The sequence below is a fragment of the Athene noctua genome, chromosome Z (genome assembly GCF_965140245.1).
Source record: "Athene noctua chromosome Z, bAthNoc1.hap1.1, whole genome shotgun sequence".
Lineage (NCBI taxonomy): Eukaryota > Metazoa > Chordata > Aves > Strigiformes > Strigidae > Athene > Athene noctua.
In genome coordinates, this window is record NC_134077.1 from 84083661 (window position 1) to 84103010 (window position 19350).

A 19350-nucleotide genomic window follows, 5' to 3' on the forward strand; every position below is an offset into this window, starting at 1 on the left:
TATGCCTGCGTCACCTCTTCCTCCCTTTCCTGCTTGCATCCCAATACTGCCATGCCCCTGCAGGAGAATTTTCCAGGAGGCTGGCCTGCAGCAGGAGGAAATAGAGGTCAAGACAGCATGAAAGGAGATGAGGGACATGGGATCTGGGAGACAGGCAACAGTGACTGGAGATCCAGGAGAAATATGCCTGCTGTTCTTTAAACCTCTTCTCTTAGCTTTTCCCCCAAAACGGACATTAGGGCCTGCTTCTTCATGTCAGAGGGAATTTGGGCTGAGGAGCAAGGAAGGCTGGCTCAGCTGGTCTCTGCTGGCGAGGTGGAGAGAGGGAAATGTTTGGTGTCAGAAGAGAAAAATCTCTTTTTTATTAGGTAACTCTGCCGCCTTCCCAGTTTACCCTGTCTGTCATTTCCCTGGCCCTTCCCTTTCCTTTGGAGCCCTCCCTCCAAAGCTGACCTGCCTTAACCCATACCTTCCTGCCGCTCTTCAGTCTGCTAGCACAGTTACTGCTAAAGTATCAAAACACACTATTAACTCTCTCCTGCTGACAAATTAACATGTTACCAGGGGTTTTAAACTTGCCTTCTTCATCAGGAGGAATAAAAATAGTACAAATACGTTATTTTGCCTTCAGAATGACATGCGGCATCATTTCTTAGCTATTGATTTAAATAATTTAGCATTTTAAAATGAAGAAATCGACTTAATTTGTTTAGGGGATACTTAAAGATTGAGAACAATTTTGTATCAATTAAAATTAGTGATAATTCATTTATGATGAAACTAATATAATTAATTAGGTAGTTGCTGCTTATGTTTTTTTCTAATACATACATTGCTTTTAAACATCTGCTCAACAGTCCATTATGATAGCATGAGAACAATTTTACGTGAGAGCAATAGAGGAGCAGATGCTTCCTGATGACAACTTCACAATTTGTTTAGGAAACAGTCAGTGAGTCCTGGATTCACAGTTCTAACTTGAAGCATGGCAAGCATGCAAGCTAATTTGCAAAGCAGAAACAAAAAATTGGGAAATCAAATTCAAATCAAATTACTTCATAGCATTTTTAGTGATCGCAGTTTGGTCAAAGCCCCTTTTTTGTTAATGCTTTAATTTTTTTTTAATGCAGGTATTTGTTTTATCTTTACAAGATCTAAGAAAAATTATGATTTTTTTTGTGATGTGTGTGCATGTATGAATCCTTTGCAGCAGTCACAAAGTCTTCTGAAGTTAAAATTGATTTTGATGTTGTCTTTTACAGTAACTGAAATTCAGCATTAGCTCAAAAAGAGAGCAACACTATACGTATAAAAAGAAACTAGAACAATTACTTGAAGAAAAAACTTAAAATAGGTTATCATATGATATATATAAATAAAATTAGATATTTTTTTTTTTATGTTACACGTCCGTTTTATATTTATGACTTTATCAGTAGCTAAAAAGAGAAATATTCTTTTGGGCTGATATAAAACTCTCTGAGGCTCCATGGGTTTATTCAGCCATGCACAGATTTTTAGAGGTTCCAAAGGTCGCCTAAAATGACTGTACTCATTTTATTCATCTCATCAGCAAAGTTCATCTCATCAGCTAGAGAGATACCATCAAGACTTTTAGGCTCCAGAATACAGTTTCCCTGCATAAATGCTGTGCGTTGTACTTACAGAGACTGTAAAGTACAGGATTACACATCGATGCTGTATCTTTTTATGTAAGAAATCTTGAAACTGCTGTTTACTGAAAGGGAAGGGGATTAGAGGTAGCCCTAAGAAGGATTCAGCTATTTGCCTTTGTATGCAGATCACAAATACAATGTGCCCACTTGTCACTAGAAACAGCAGAAAAAGACATCAGAGTATCAGAAACTTCTCTTGAGTTAAGTGTAAAAACTTTGTAGTAGTCTGAAGTCCATCTTGTTGCAGAGCAGAAGAATGTCAGTTTTCAAGGCTTCTTTGAGCTTTTCATTCAGCTGAATGCTTCATTTCAGAAGCTGCCTAAACTCTTACTCAAAAAAATCCAAGATAATGCAAAATAAATGTGTCTGAACATACTCTGCTCTCCAAAAGAGTAAAGCAATAAAGCTGCCTTCTTCCCTTCTTTGCTGCCTCTCCTGCCATCAAACTATGTACATCTGGAAGGTCACTTCTGGTTGAAATCACCTTTCTCTAGAACTAATAGGATATTTTGGGAAGCACCTCACCATCTAATGTACATCTGGTAATGGCAGGAATTCTTGAGATTTCTCAGTGGCTGTCTCAAGGAACAATGAAATTACAAAGTATCTCCTTTCCTTTTGCTACTCCAGCAAAGGAAGATAGAAGTTGCTTACCAGCTGAAATCTGTGCTAACCCAGTAAGTTGAATTCTTAATGATGTTGTTCTAGGTTAATTTGGGACTTTCTGATATAGTAAGTAGTTTTTATAAAGCGTGTTTTCCCTAAAGGTATACAGCTTTGAGTATTTAATTTTTGAGAGAGTATTAACTTGCTTCTTTTCCTAAGTATTTAGAGGTAATAAAGAATATGGCTTCTTATCATTCAGTCTAAAATAGTCACAAATTAGATACCAGTATTTATGTGAGGGTATATAGTCATTTTACCCTTATATACAGAAAGCAGGAGAGAGAATATGTGTATACATACATCTTTTTTTTTAGAACAGTAGTATTTAATACGTGAACAGATAGTCTTGCCATTTCCAGAAGTATTTTCTTATGGTAAGGTAAGCTAGTGACTAAGCAATAGGCGAGGCCATAATATCTGATGAAACATTAATGTCTGTAAAGCAGTATGATTTTGATTCCAGGAGGTTGATCCAAAAGTGTTCCGTAAATTTTAATGTAGGTTCAGTTCTGAATATGGACTCCTTCCCACCCCTGCAAACTTGAAAGTCAATCTGTAGTTTTTTGTTTTCTTTTACCACAAGCTGCTGCTGTTCTTTCTTTTACTATTCTCACTAAAGCATTGAGAATGGATCAATTTTAAAGAAAGTTCAGCTTACTATAGAGAATAAATTTCTGTTTTCCTGGAGATTTTTTAAAAATCTGTTTTCACATCTGATCAGAGGATATGACCTGTGTGAGGTGGAAGTGAATTTGCCTTCTTAGTCCATTACACATTTACATGGGAACTGGGCGTAGCATACCTAACTCTGCCTGGCCTGTGAGGTCAGATACAGTTATCATCACTGCTCCTTCTGGCATGTTGTCTTTAGTATCCCTTCACATACAGGTTTTAAAACTAGGTTAACGCAGAAAGCTCTTTCTTTCACCTTCCCTTCCAATGCTTTAGATATCTGTTTCCTGATGAACTAAATTAAACCATTCCTGCAGCTGTCCAGAATTTCTCAGAAACCTTCTGTTCTGTTCTGAAAATCTATGATTTTCTCATTTAATGTCCAGAAATGTATTTACAGTACCTTGGTCTGTAGCTTCCCAAGGTCTGTGCTTCCCATTCATGATCTTGTATCCATGTGCCTCAGAAGCATCTTGTTGCCTAATACACTAAGTTTGGGCGAAACCACTTTTATGGGGGCTATCAAAGAAAAAAAGCAAGTTTTTTGTGTGTCATTGCTGTTACAGTTTATCAATTTTTATATCTCTTCATAGATTCATTAATCGGTGAGTTAAGGTTGTAAGATAAAAATGCAAAATAGCTTTAGATTTCTTGTGTGTTAAACCAGCATAGTGGTTCTTCTTTTCAGTCTTTTTTATTTTGATTGGACAGAGACAGTAAGCCAATATTCACAGTTCCTTGGCAATAGTCGACTTGTGAAATGCACACCCAACCTGTGGGGCATTATGGTTGCTTAGTTCATGTATGTAAATTTTGGGGGTTGAAAACTGAACAAGTCCACACCCATGGTGTCTTCTTGGAAAGTTTGTTCCTGCATTTAATTACATTATTAATGTAATGGTTCCATTTTCAGATATGTTGAGTATCCACAATTTTTAGAAAATGCAAAACAACTGGGTACTTAGCTCTGTTTGAGTATTAATTTGAAATGTTAGGAAATTTATGCTGCAGCTGGGGCATATATCTTCCATCTCTTCTGATTTATTTCAGATCTACAAACTTCACTTAATTTATACCTGAAATATACGTTAGCATGAAGAAACTATTTCTGTTTTAGAAGTATTATTAGAAAAAATAACCTCTGGCAAAAAGCCTTTCAAGAAAGTAGAAAAGAATTTTTGGTAGATACATTTGGTTTGTCTTTTGGCAAGCAAAATCAGATTATTTAAGGATACACTTTTAAAATGGTCTGCACTAAGGGGTAGAGATGCTTCTGTAGTCACCTTACTGTACCAGTTATTGTGGCATAAACATTGTAGAGAGCTTTTGTCTTTTGCTTAGAAAAGCAGCCTGCACTTAGAAAGACCTCAGGTCTGCAAATGCTTACACATAGTTCACAGTAAGTCTTTAAGAGGCCTTTGTAGGTTTTGGACTTCTGTGATTTTCTTGCTAGTACTGAAAAATTCCTTCGGGAATTTAAATGAGTAGCGCTGCGAAAGGGGTGATTGCCATTATTTCTGTTCTGTATATTTATTTAATTTATTACAGTAGTAGTAATTACTTTTCCCTCGATACAGAAGTTGATGTATTACTGTGTTCATGTTTGTTGTTTTAGGAGTCTTTGGATGATTCTCAAGTGGCTGGATTTTGTGCAACAGAAGAAGTGATTCGCTATGAATATCATATCTTGTACTCCAGCAGCTACCAAGTACCTGTGCTTTATTTTAGAGCATGCTTTTTAGGTAAGACCAACCTTTTCTTAGACAGAGGGAAGAATAAAAGTATGTTGGATGCAATAAATATTAAAATCACAGATTTAAATTGAGGAACAGAGTAGTGCCCATATGTAGTAAGAAAGTAAGAGATGAGGCTGTTCACCAGCAAATTTTGTGATACTCCTAACACTGGGCTTCAGGACCTTGGAGTAGATGATATCATCTCAGCTTGGAGGAGGCTGATCTTTGGCTCCTGGCATCTTGCCGGTGGTTGACTAAAACTGATGGTCCTTTTTCATGTTTCTGCAGGTTTGAATTTGGCTACAAAATAAGTGGACATAATTACAGTGCTTCAGCAGAACTGTGTCTCTTTCTTTGGAGCCTGAATTTGAGCCACAAGTCTGGGGTCTAAATGTACCTTTAAAAGAGTATGCTTCTTTCTATTTAAATTTGCTGCTTGAAAAAAATAAAACAATACCGATAAGGTATTGCTCTTTTCTGTCTATTAAAACTGGCTCTTGAAACACTAACTGATCCTTCTTTCCTCCCTGATATGTACATCTTGTTACCCATTACTCAACTGCTATAGCCACTGTGATTTCACTCACCATCCTGTCAGGAAGGAAGGAGGAACACACAGCCTCTCTCCAAGGCCACTGTTAGTGTCACTTATTTAATCAGCAACCATAGAGTGATCACACTGCAGCACTGGCTGTGCTCTGTCCGTCTCTGCCCGAAGACTGTGTACCTAGGGTGGAGGGATTGAAATCTTCAAGTCATTTCATTCAGTATCCTGCACGGTAGCATCAGCATCTTTTGTGTTTTGAATAATCTCCTAACTTTATCTAGATAAAGATGTCTGAATGTTGCCAGTGATATCTTTTCCTTTTTAATTAAAAAGTAGCTTAAGCTGCTTTGAATGTGTTTGGTAGATTTAATCACTCTCTGCATTATATTGTTTAATGGTTTCTAATTTTGCAGTGTTAGCATTTTAAAAGGCACTTTAGATTTAAAATTGAAGAACAAATTCTCATAGACTCCCTGGTGGAAAGATGTTAGTCTGAGGTGCAGTTTCAGGAATGGATAATTTGGGGTAAATTTTCAAACTGGGATGTGGGGAATTGGGGACATTGCTCTGTCTTTACCACCAACAGAACTCATTTGCACACATCCTACTGCAAATTTATTCCTAGAATTATTACAGGCATTTACAAATGCACAATGTTTTGCCTTTAAACTTATTATGCAGACAGGAAGATAAAGAAAGTTTTGCTGTAAGAGACAGATTAACCTATTTGTGGTCCTGAAAAATGTCATCTTTTTGGTTTTAGCTGAATTAATAGTGCACTGTCTCTACAGAAGAGGATGGAGACTCTGCAGGTAGAGGAAATAGGACACTCTTTCTACTGTACTGTACTTTCATATAATTAGTATTCACCATAAGCAGTTAATCACCAGAGAAGAGCTCCCAGAGACAAAACAAGTTGTTTAGCTTGTCAGCATCAGGGAATCGGAGGTGTTGAAACATGACTCCTTATAGCTGGAAGTGGATATTACAGAAGCTAGTGGATGATCTAATACACAATCGTAGTATTACGTGCCAACAGCTCCCCTTGCAGTACAAAACTGTAATTGTTCCTACAAGTACAATTATGTTTTAAAACACTTATTGGGAACCTTTCACAATAAAAAACAAGGACTTTTAAAAGATAATTCTTAAAGTCACCTGGGTTCTCTTCAGCATTTAACATTCTCTTTTAACATTTAACGTTCTCTGACTCTTGAAGAGAGGAGGGTACAAAATGCTGGCAGTAAGTACTTTTCCTATAATATTTTCAGCTAGTATTTGCTGATTTTAATTATGGATAGTTTACTTTTGGAAATGAAAAATTTTGTCATCCTTGCACACCTATGCTGCACACTCTGAAGATCCCAACATGAGGTTTCTAGGAATGTGCAGATGACAGTCACTCACAATCACTTGAGATATCTGAGCAAAGTATCTTTTGTCTTGTCCTGAACCTGGTATGAGGAGAACTCTAGGTAATGCCCTGAGATTTTTTTCCTTTGAGGTAATAGTCTTCATGTGATAGGCTCCTCACCTTATTTCTCAGACAGCTAGTATTGTTCACTGCATTCCTCATCTGAAATAATCAGGAAAGAATCTTCTGAGACCTACATCAATTTCCCAGTCTGAATTCCTACCATTATTTGTAGATTAAGTAACAGAATTGGTTCCTCACAAGTGCCTTGTGAGCCGTTCATGGTTTCCCTTGAATCCTGTCCATACTGATCCTCATGTTAATTAGAGCTTGTTGCAGGAGGTGAAGGAGAGCTATAATCCTTCCAGTGTTTCCACAGCTCTGCCCTGTCTTGCCTTGCCCAGCAGCAGGGCACAGAGTTTGCATTCAAAACTGCTTCCTCTGTAGCAGTATGTTAAGTGGCCATTACACCTCGAGGCCTGCCTAGGAAATAATAATTCTTCTGTTCGACCTGACTAAGTAGTTTTGCTTGTTTTGCAATATTCACTTCCTCACTTTGTCTGTTATAATATCAACTGGTGCCAGCCTGTCCAAATCTGTGCTCTTCAAGAAGATTCCCTAAAAAACTTTTCTAAGACAGTTAAATCCTGCCTTTCTCCCATCGTATGTGAGTCCAGGTTCATTGACTTGGTCTCCCACAGTTCCTCCTAGGAAAAAGGCTTCCACTGGAGTTGCTGGGGAGATTTTCTGTCATGTTCAGCATGGTTGGCATCTTCAGGAGCTTGTGTCAGTGAGGGCATCCAGTTTTCACTCCTCTCTGCTAGCAATTGTGCTCAAACATTACAGATCAGTTCTTCCTGCAGAAGGGCAAAAGTTGCATTATATTCTTATACTTGCTGCTGTCTAAATTGGATGCAATAATTTTCTGGAATTCACCTTTAGACCTCTTTTTTTGGTGAGATGAAGTTTGAAAGGTAGTGCAAGGTAAGGTTTTGAAATTCTAATTACAGCAGAACTAAAACATTCTGAGAGACATCTAAACTTTTTGGTAGTCTCTGGGGATAGATTTACAGAGAAGATTTTGTTCTGTGCAAGGACAAATGCTTCAGCTGAAAATAATGATTAAGTGTGATGACTCTGTCTGGAAAGATGTTTGAGAACATTATAGGATACCAGAAGTTATTTTTAGGTTACATATATATATATATATATATATGTATGTGTGTGTGTAAGAAACATGTTCGCTACCTCATGACGTGGCATATATACCTAAATTCAGACCTACTGAAGTCCCACTCTGTGTCAGGAGGAGCTCCAGACAGTGGTCCTCAGTACCTTAGAGTCTCAGAGAACTAGGTGTCATTTCTCAAAAATCAGTTTTATACATGCCATACCGTTCAGAAAGAGCCGCCCTTCTTTCTTTCTCTGGCTTCAGAGATTACCACATAGGTAGTAGAAGAAATGCATGAACCCCTGCTGATATCTGATGTCAGCAATTAGCCCTCTTAGAGACAGATGGTATAGGCAATTAGCCTTCCCCTTCAGTGCTGGCATCAGCCAGATGGGCTGGGCTAGGTCCAGTAAGCTTTCTTTAATCAGCAGAGTGTTTTCCTCTTTTCTTAGTCTTTAAGGTGTCAAGGAACTTTGGTCTTTTCCTGAACTGTCATCATCTGAAGCCATACGTTCAAAAACCTCTTGCACCACAGTGAGGTGGGAGCAGCAACACAATCACAGGTGGACACAGGCATCATTCAGGAATCCCCTGCATGTAAAGAAAATAATGGCTTGTCTCACACTTCTTTTGTATTTTTCCTGCAAAGGTACAGAAAGAATCATGAATGCTGTCTAAGCACTGACAAGAAAGAGCAGAACTAATGGGGGTCAGTAAGGAATGTAGCCTAACTCCTCTAGAAAAGAGAAGGAATGGGATTTTCAAGTTGATGTGCTCAAAATATGTCTAGCTCTCTGATGTACAGATAGATCCCTGCCAATCAAAAATGCGTTAGTGGTTAGAGAGGGGGAGCTTGTAAGATAATGTAACTTCCTCCAACCCTGAAGGCATGACTTTCTGTATTCATAGCCATACAGGGCCTGACTTGTACTTTCCAGAATACAGAAGTAATCTCTGCGCTCTAAAGCATGTAACAACTAGCTCTCAGAAAGATAGCTCCTCTTAAGACCATGTCCCATTCAAACTGGTTTTATTGTGGCTTTGAACATAAATAAAATTTTAACATAAATAAAAAATCAGATATTATCCTAAGCTGCTTTTTTTCTTTTATGGCAATGGTTTCTTAAGAATGTTTATTTGGAAAGTATACCAGAATGAAGCCTCAAAACAATTTGTGCACCATTTCACCTTTAATTGGAAATCCAAGAAATTATTAAAAGCCCTCAGTAAACATCAAAAAAACCAGAATACAGGAACTTGGAAAGCCTGAAAATTTTCTCTGAAAATGTATGTGAAATTTGTATGCCTAAAGAATTTATGCTCTTTACAGAAATTACGGTGCCAAGTCAGCTGGGAGCTGCAACTCATATGTAGCCTTAATGCCACACCTTGCTGCTGTGAGGGGGCACTCAACCATCTGCTTTTCAGCTATTTATTTGTGGTGACATAAATGAGTTAACCCCAAGTTGACCATCAAGAAGCTTTTCTCAGAAAAGTTTGTTATAGTCTAGACAGTTTAAATAGTAAAAAATCTGAGTTTGTGATAGAAAGGCTGTAGTTGTTCTTCCCTGACTGTTAAAGGCAGATGAACTGGTTGATTCGAGCCCATAGTTAATTAATGGCAGAGACAGAACCCATACGTAGAAGTTACTGACTCTTATCCTTTATCTTTTTTTCTCTTAACAAAAATCTTAGTTGGTTGTTTCCCAGGCTCCATTGGCCTTTCTTGCTGGGTAGATGTCAAGTTTATCTTGTCAGAGTCTGCATTTTGCAGAGTCTGGGTTAGTACAGATGAACTGATGATGTGTTGTCTGCCTGATTTCTGGCATTACGGGCATGGAGCTTCAGACAAAGGTACAGTAAATCTGGCATGACCCACCAGCAGCTATTGCTGTGTGCTGTACATTTCCTTTCACTATCTGTAATTATTTAATGAGCTGAATGATGCAAAATGTACGAATAACCACAAACTTTTTCTTCTGTCTGCACACCCGTTCCCAGCTAGACTTGGGATAAGATTTGGGCCAAGCTGCAAGCATCCCAACAGCTGTGTCATCGTGGGTGGATGATGAGTAAATGTATTGCTGGGTGAATTTGAAGCCTCTACCTTCCTCTCCTGCCACTTCTCTTGGCATGATGCTGCTGTTGCCTTCATTTTCTGGCTGAACATTGTGAGTTCAGCTCCATCACAGGAAAGAATGAGACAAGAAGCAGAGAAGCTGCTTGGCTCAGCAGGTGCCACAGTGGCCTCTTGTTGCTAGCAGCAACAATTACAGACTTCTCTGTCAGCCCAGCTGGATATCTGAGGTCTCAGTGGGTTGCAAGAACGTGTAACAGGGCTCCTTAACATGTGAATGCTGGCAGCCCTGGAAAGAGGGGTCTAGAAGTGCCTGGAGAATACAGATGTGTGTTTTGTGCAAATCTGGGAGCTTGCAGATAAAATGGGTTCACTTACATTATCCTAAGCAGATGACCAAATTCACACAAACCTAGAAGTTTTAAAGGACAAAACACACCTCCAGCCAGATTGCCTGAAATGGTATATTGGTTCTGTCTGAGATGGAGTTACTTTTCCCCGTAGCAGCCCTCCTAGTGCTGTGCTTTGCATGGGTAGCTGGAAGGGTGCTGGTGACACGCCGGCGTGTTGGCTGCTGCTGAGCAATGCTCGCACAGCACCAGGGCTGCCTCTCCAACATTGCCCCCTCACCAGTAGCCTGGGGGTGGGCAGGATCCTGGGAGGGCACATAGCAGGACAGCTGGCCCAGACTGGCCACAGGGATATTCCATACCATATGACCTCTGCGCAGCAAGAAAAGCTAAGAGAGAGGGGAGCAGGGGGGATGTTCATTATTATGACATTTGTCATCCAGAGCAACCACTACACATACTGAAGCTCTGCTTCCTGGAGAGTGGCTGAACATCACCTGCTTATGGGAAGTAGAGAATAAAATCTTTTGTTTTCCTTTGCTTTCGTGTATGACCTTTGCTTTTGCTTCATTAAATTGTCCTTATGTCAACCCACAAGTCATTCGTTATATTCTCTTTCCCTTGTCCAACTGAGGAGGGGAGTGATAGAGCAGCTTGGGTAGGCACCTGGCATCCACCCAAAGTCAACCCACCACAAACTAGTTTTGTCATCCACACTTACCTTCTGACACTGAAACAGTAACAAAACCAAAACAGACTGCAAAAACTCCAAACTCCTCTTCTTCTTCCCCAGATGCTTTCTAACAAACAGTCCTAGCAGTCATTTTAAGATCTTAAGTGTACTTGGTTTGTTGTTGGTGGTGTTATTGTTTTCTAATTGAGAGGGAAAATGACAGACTTTCAGGTTTTCATCCCACAAAAGAGTGTGGGGAAACTGTCCATCCATCCTGTCTCCTTTTGCAAGGGTCTTGCGTTTCCCAGCTATGTAGTTGAACCTCACATCCATTTTAAGTATTGGTAGCTTGTTCTTTCTTGCTGCATCTGGTCTCCCATCTTCTAGAAAACAAAGCTAGTCAGTTAAATAAGAATTTACAGGAACACAATAGTTGGGAGCATGTATGAAAGTTTAGTTTAAAAACTACAATTAATTCAAACCTATTAAAAGTTTAGTGAAATATATTAAAGTAGTCCAGGAAATAAAAAATGTAGGGAAATTTAAATCCAAGCATATTTTAATGTGTAAGTGCATAGTCAGAATGCCCAGATCAGTTTTTTGTTCCTGTGTGAAATATTGCAATTACTCTGTATAAACTATTGAAGTATTTTACTCTGTGATCTCACTCCGATGTGAAGTGAAACTTTCAGTTTGAATGTCTTTGTATTTTTCTCTGAAAAGAAAATAATTCTATATTGAAATATTATGGAACCATAGAACCATAAAATGGTTTGTGTTGCACAGGACATTAAAGACAACCTACTTCCAACCCCCCCACCATGAGCAGGGCCACCTTCCACTAGCCCAGGTTGCCCAAAGCCCCGTCCAACCTGGCCTTGAACCCTTCCAGGGAGGGGGCAGCCACAGCTTCTCTGGGAAACCTGTGCCAGGGCCTCACCACCTTCATAGTAAAGAACTTATCCCTTATATATAATCCACATCACCCCTCTTTCAGTTTAAAACCGTTACCCCTCATCCTATCCCCACACCCCCTGATGACGAGTCCCTCCCCCCTTTCCCGCAGCCCCTTTCAGCCCTGGGAGCCGCTCTAAGGTCTCCCCGGAGCCTTCTCCTCCAGCTGAACCCCCCAACTCTCCCAGCCTGTCCTCACAGGGGGGTGCTCCAGCCCCCTGAGCATCTTTGTGGCCTCCTCTGGACACTCTTGAGCAGGTCCGTGTCCTTCTGCTGTTGGTGCCCCCAGAGCTGGACCCAGCCCTGCAGGGGGGTCTCATGAGAGTGGAATACAGGGGGAGAATCCCTTCCCTCGCCCTGCTGCCCACACTGCTCTGGGTGCAGCGCACGACACGGTTGGCTTTCTGAGTTGCAAGTGCACATTGCTGGCTCATGCTGAGCTTCTGATCAACCAGTATATGATATCATGGGAGATATAATATATGATGGAAGATGTACTGCTTCTCATACATGAAGTAATAAAATCCATGAGATGAAGACAAAACTCAGTTTTAACTAATATTATTAATGCCTCAATAATTTTTGATTGTTTCTGTAAATGAGATTAACCATTAGAATCAGAGTAATCCGATCCATATCTATGATCTGAACTTGCTCAAGTGTTACAATAAAAATTCTCAAAGAAATGCAAAGAAAGGTGTGCAGAACAAAATCTAGAGTGGCAAATCAAATTTTGCGTTAGAATGTGTGTTGTTCTAGATTTTACATTTGGACTTTCTCTGGATACTCTTTGCAGGTTGAATAGAAAACAGAAAATTGCAAGTATGCATGGCATCTCATATTACCTGCACACAGATGATCTGAGTGTAAATACATCCTTCTAAAGTTAACTTATGCTCTTGTAACAAATTTCGTAGTAAATTAATGTTAGACCATCTCCAGCACAAATCTAGCATGATAGTCTAACAAGTGTCACGTTCACAAGTGTGGCATGGTATGCCTAGTTAATACGCTGTTACCACCTCAGATACTTTATTTGCCACATGCTTCTGCTGTGTGGTGCTTCTGTAAGTTCAAAACTTGGTGCTTTTTTATAAATATGGGCAGAAATTAAGACAAAACAGAGTCTGTAGGCTGCTGGTTTTAACTTATATCTAAACATGGCATTCAAATGTTAATTGGGTGAATAAATCTTTTTCGTTTTACAGACATGAAAATGTCAGTTGAATAAAACTATTTATCACAGGATGATGGTTTCTGACACCGAATAAATGCCAAGAAGAAGCTACTTATTGAAAGTATATCAAAATATTCTATTGCTGTTTGCCAAAAACAAATATTCAGGAAAAATTGACATGCTTATTTTCTAAGTGGTTGACACTAATATCTTGGTATAATTCTAACATTAAAACTAAAACCTGATGTAACAAAGCTATATAAATGCAGCTCAGGAAGAAATAGGCATCTAGGTTACCAAAATGATGTAAGTAAACGTTTGTCTGCAGAATTTTGTTCTTTAGATTTTTTCTGTTCTCTCATTGTATTTGTATTTACATGAGATAACCATTTATGATACTGTTTTGTGGTTTTAAATTTATCTCATCCAAGCATTGTTTTACAGAATTAGTTTAACTTCACACCTTACAACCTGAACAGTAAGTTGTTACTCTCAGGTGACAGAGAAGAATGCTGAACAGGGAATCCAGAGTAGTGTTGTATGCCCCCTCAGTCAGGATTTGAGCAACACTGTTTTGGAGTTATGGGGTCAGCAGGGTCTCAGTCACATTTTGCTCTTATTTTTGACTGTGGATCGTTGTTTCCCCCCCCACCCCCCCCAACAGATGGAAGACCTTTAACTCTGGATGAAATATGGAAAAATGTTCATGCATGCTACCAGGTTCGTCTGCTGGAGGGGCCCTGGGACACTATTACACAGCAGGTGAGAAACCACTGGTCCTTTACAAAATTGATGAATGCAATATATGCCTGAATCCTCAGTGGCCTTATTCCCCTCCTGGACACGAGTAAAATATATAAAAGTCTAACTGAGTTTGTGCTGAGCCCATTACCAACAGTAGTTTTAGTCCAGGATTTTGAAGGATATATAGGTGTTCACCGTGTAAGATTTAATGTGACAATATCTTTCATTTAAAATACTTTTCCAAAGCCAATCCTGAAAACTTCAGGCAATTTCTGAGGATTCATGGATTTGGGTAAATATACAAAAGTAGACTTATTTATGTAAGTAAAATGTATTAGTGTAACATTTCACAGATTGTCTGTTAATCAGATTACTAAAAAAGACTGTAATTTTCAATTTTACATAAACTTGCAATCTTTAGGATTGAAGGAGAGAAAACTGGTCTCTCAATCAATAAGTTATTGCTGACTATGTCCTTAAGAACTGATAGTTAATGAATGCCATGTTTTACAAGAGGAAACAGATTAATAAACTGTGACATCACTGCCTTCTTTTAGAGCTATTCAAATCACTTTCATTTAAAGTGGTTTTAAAGTCACCAGATCATTTCAGCAGCTGTTCCCAGGCTTGCGATGATGGCTCTCTGGAAAACAGTCATACTTGTTCAAGGAAGAGTGAGAGGCAAGTTGGTTGCTCTGGTTTGTTCCTTGGCTCCAGGCCTCCAGTGCAATCTTGGACAAAGAATAAAGACTCTTTGGGTGTGAATATTTTATCATCAAACAAAGATACTAATGTGTCCTTTCTTTCTCCCCTTTCCTTCCTTAATTTTTTGTTTTTAGCTGTTTCCAGGTACACAGGTCTCTTACCACAGCATCCCAACAGGGATGTAGCCTCAGCTGAGTTCTACAGGTGTTTCCTTAATTCAGCTAATACAATTTAATTACAGGATGCCTATTTGTAGGTGGTACTCAATGATGATAACACAAGCAGCATTAATGTTTTTGCAGCCACAGACTATTTTTCATATATTATAAAAGCTCCCTGAGAACCTAACAAGCATTGTTTTTTTGGTGTTTGCTGTTCATGTCTGAATTCCAGTTCTGAGTTTGCAGATTCTCATAATACATGCTTTTACATAAAGTATTAATTACCTGACTTGTCTACTGCAGAATGCAGATGAGAAATTTAGGTTTTAATAAAATCATGCAACATGGTAGCAGATAACCGATTTTCTGCGCAAGAAAGTATTCAGATTTTTCAGTAAAGTTTCGTGATTTATGGCTGAAATTTCAGGTTTGTGGCTAAATCAGTCATGACTGTTTCTGCATAGAGAGGCAGAGGATTCAATTAACTTTGCCTTCGCTGCATCCACCTCCTTGCATTCCTGGTAGACGGATACCAGTAACCCTGCAATCGATGCTAGGTATCCTTTAGGGCTGACAAGTCTGGTATTTCCCAGCTGAGCTGTTGTGGCTTGTGAGTAGTTTATATTCCCACCTTCAAAAATGTACAGGAGAATCTGCTATGTGCATTCCAGAGATGGTGTGCTTTTTCTACACTCCTGTTTTACTGTGGCCTGAAGCTGCATTGAAGCTCCTCTGTAGAAAGCACAGTCTCTTTCTACTCATCTGCGAGGCACTTCAAGAACCTACAGCTCTGTATAGATAATAAATAATAATGCAGTGCTACTGAGAATAAAGCATAAACAGTATGTTTGGAATGTGTAAAGCCAGAGTGGTGGAAGCCAAAAGGAAAACCAGGTCACTCTCACCCAGAGATTGTTTTTGCCTCTTAAGGAGTAATAAAGTAAAACTGTCCTGCAGCTAGTAACTAGAGATGCGTGTGAGATACATACACACAAAGGCTTGCAGAAACAGAGTTCATGGGTGGTAAAATGCGTGGAGTGCTGAACCTTTTGTCTCTGTGACACCTCTCCAGAGACAATTTAGACAGTTTGAGTCCGGTGACAAGCACAAACTAAAACGTAAGGAAAAACATTTTGGAGAAAGTAGCAAAGTTATAGCAGGAAAATACTATGGAACATAACATCAAGGTGACTTTCCATTAAATAAGGAGATTACTGTTTATCCTAGAGTAATACAGACTGTACCTCAGGCTGATAGCACAATACTGGAACTGCTGGCAGGTAGCAGAAGCCAGACAAGTTAAGATCCCCCAGCAATCCCACTACATAATTTGGAATAAATTTGCTTTTTTTCCCTGTGCCATTTGTATGTGCGCCTTTTTGCTGTGCGTACCTGTGGCTCAAGGCCATTGAATTCCACTGACTTCAGTGAGGTTAGCCTGCTTTACATCAGTATTGAACTTGGTCCAAAGGCCCCAGCTGCATTCCTGGATTGGAAATGTACTTTCCCACATGGCTGCAAGAGAGAGCCTCCAGGAGAGCAGCTTTAAGAGGTCTACAGTTTTAATTTTAGATGAAAGCAGAAAGGCACTAGGCAGTGAGGGTGCATTTGCTTATGGTCATTCAGTCAAGTGATAAGAAGACAAGGGAATGCGTGGTTTGTGGAAGTGTACATCTCTGGAGCTGAATCAGAGGAGAGGAAAGGATCAGTACAATTAGCAGTGTGAATACTACCATATTTTCAGTGCCAGCAACCACTGGTGCAACAAACACTTCCCCTTGTAAACTGAGAGATGCATATGCCAGTCCAAATATAAAACAGCAGTAGAAATCAGTGTATTCTCAAAGGAATTATGAAAGATAATAAAAACATACTGTAAGCGCTAGCCTGCAAGCCTCAGATCAAAGCAAGAGTTAGGTCTACATGAAAAAGAGTGGTTTTGCCTCTCAAATGAATCAGTGTTCTGAATTGAAATACAGTTTTCTGTTTCTGATTTTGTGGTGACCCATTTTGTTATGTGGGTTAGGCTTTGCCTACAGGGACACAGATCATATAATGCAAGTCATTGGGCAGACTCACCAAATCAGGCTTGAACTCTCAGCACACATGAACAGCAGAGAGAAAAGGTTTAGGATTTTGCTCCAAAACAGATACAAAATTTAAATTCTACAAGCAATCCACCACAGAGAAGAAAAATTGAGCTTACCACTGTCCATGCATAATGTTACTTAACGTTTAACTAGGGCTGATTTTTCACTATGATTCAATAGTTGGCAGATTAGGAAAAGAAAGTCATGATGCCTTTTCTCCAAGATCCAGGATGTTACACTAATCATTTGGGACTTATATTCCATATATTTTATGAAATATGGGTGCCATGCCTGTGCACATTTTTAATACAGCTATGTTTTGGCTTATAGTCTCTATGGTAAAATACATCTGTGATCAGGATCTGAGACATTTCCTAAGCTCCAAAGAATTTACCTTTTTAGCAATTACATTTCCAAAACCAAATTTTAGGTAGAATTTGAACTTTTTTGGTTGCTTTTGGCTATTGTGGAAAGCCACTCTCATTTGCAGAGAAAGCATCTTCAAATATTTTTACTGACTAGATTATTTTTATTGCAAAAAGCAGAAGTCAACTAGTTACCTTCTCATAAATAAATTAGCATGATAAGGTTGCATAGTATTTTATAATGATAATTGATAAATGGTGATGATTTAATTGCACTTCCTCTAGTAATAATCTTAAAATGCTCGAATGAAGCTCCTGTGATTGGCTGTCTTCTGAGTTAAATCTCCCTGGAGTCTTCAGTCATCCCTTTCTACATCCGGCGATAACTTGCTTTAGCTGTTTTAAATAATACAAATCAATTATAACACACAGCTGTTTAACAAAACTTCTAAATGTTGCTACAGGTCTCTGTGGGTATTTCCTGATGGCTTATAATGACATCAATTTAGCACACCTGGTAAGATCTGTGTGAGCTGGAAGCAGCTTAATTCTGCAATGACAGGAAAATTAAGGAGTATTTATGGATTACTGTTGCATTTCAGAACCATTGCCAACTGTGATTTTAGCTTCTTTTTAGAGAGTCAGAAAGGGAATTGCAGACATTGCATGCTTGTCTCCTGAACAGTTTATTTGTAACTTGGTGGATGCTTTTGAAGATATCCTGTATTAGTTATTTCCCTCTACATGTTGTACACAGAAGAATGTCTCTTTACCTTTTTGAATTAATGGACGCTAGAAATGTAGTCTTCACAAGAAGCTCCCTTCCAAGTCTTTGTAGCCTTTCCTGAACGGCAGACAGAGCTTTCCTCAGCTGTCCCTGTGTTGGATTTTCCCATTCAACTTGATTTAGGATGGAGTCCCAGCCTTACATCCCTCATACCACCATGCTGGGTAACCTTCTGGGCTCTTCAGGCTGCCAGCCCTGGTGTTTCTCCTGACTGCATTGCTTTTTAAAAGTACTTATTAAGCTAGTTATATATCAGCTGTAAGAGCGAATAAGAGATCTAGATGTTTGGAAGAGGCGGGGGGGGGGAGGGGTAAAGACATATATGTCAGACTAAGAGAAGTTGCAAATAAGATGAATGTAAATATATAACTAAGACCAGTTAATAGTGGAAAACAAAACCAAGACACATTCTCCAAAAACTCAGGCAAATGTATCCAGCTAAAAGAAAGTTACAGTAAATGGAAAGAGAAGTCTAGACAAAAGAATGATGAGGTAAGTCACCGTGGTAATGGATGGCAGCAAGAGAGGCACATATTTCTCTCACATGTACTGTGATATTCAGCAGAGAAGTCCAGTACAGTTTTAAGTAAATACACAGTGGCATTGTGTGAAACAGCTCAAACATATTGGCCCTTCTTTGTGTAATTGAACAGCAGATCCACCACATTAATGTCCATGTATAATATACCAGAGGCATAGTTAAGTTGGCAGCAGTCCAAAACTGCCATGGTCAAATGCTAAATGATGAGACAATTTGAAATTAATAGACCACAAGAACAGGAAAAAGGTTCAAAAACAAAGAACAGAGAGTAGAGAATAGAAATATGGAACAAAGGGGGAGAAATCTTCCTGATTATAAAGGTAAACATATTTTACCACATGGTAGTGCATGATTTAACAACCAGGAATTTAAAAAACAAGGATAACTACTGTTTGGTCAATCTGTATACGCTACATTTTACCTTTTATCATTTTGGAAATCTCTCCCAAGATGAATGTGAGATGTGAAACAGCAGAAACTGACTCTATGCTTATAGCCACAATTTCTGTCTTTAGACTATGTGGTATTAGGTCCTTGCTGTAGAAGTTGGAAATACAGAGGCCATAAGTACCTGAAAAGATCAGATTTTGTTCTCTAATTTTTAGAAGCCTGCCTTTCAAAATCATGGTATGGTTATCATGAAGATTTAAGAGCTTAGTGACTTCACCAGATACTATTCCACATAAGCTACATGCATTATTGCATACAGCAAGAAAGCAATTTTGAAAGTTTTAATGTATGTCTAGTGGCCCAAATTTCAAATAATAATTGAAATATTTTAAAATATAAATGAAAAAAATGAACAGAGGCGCTCAGCTGTGTTGGTGATCCATGTTTATATTTT

The 19350-nt window shown here is 38.9% G+C and overlaps 1 protein-coding gene across 1 annotated transcript in view; it reads left to right on the top strand.

The window, feature by feature from the left end:
• Positions 1 to 19350, top strand: part of ATG10 (autophagy related 10) — an 81971-nt gene that overhangs the window by 46984 nt on the left and 15637 nt on the right. The window contains exons 4-5 of the mRNA XM_074931687.1: positions 4630 to 4756; positions 13778 to 13875. Coding sequence (XP_074787788.1) covers positions 4630 to 4756; positions 13778 to 13875 — 225 coding nt within the window. The remainder of the gene's footprint in view (positions 1 to 4629; positions 4757 to 13777; positions 13876 to 19350) is intronic.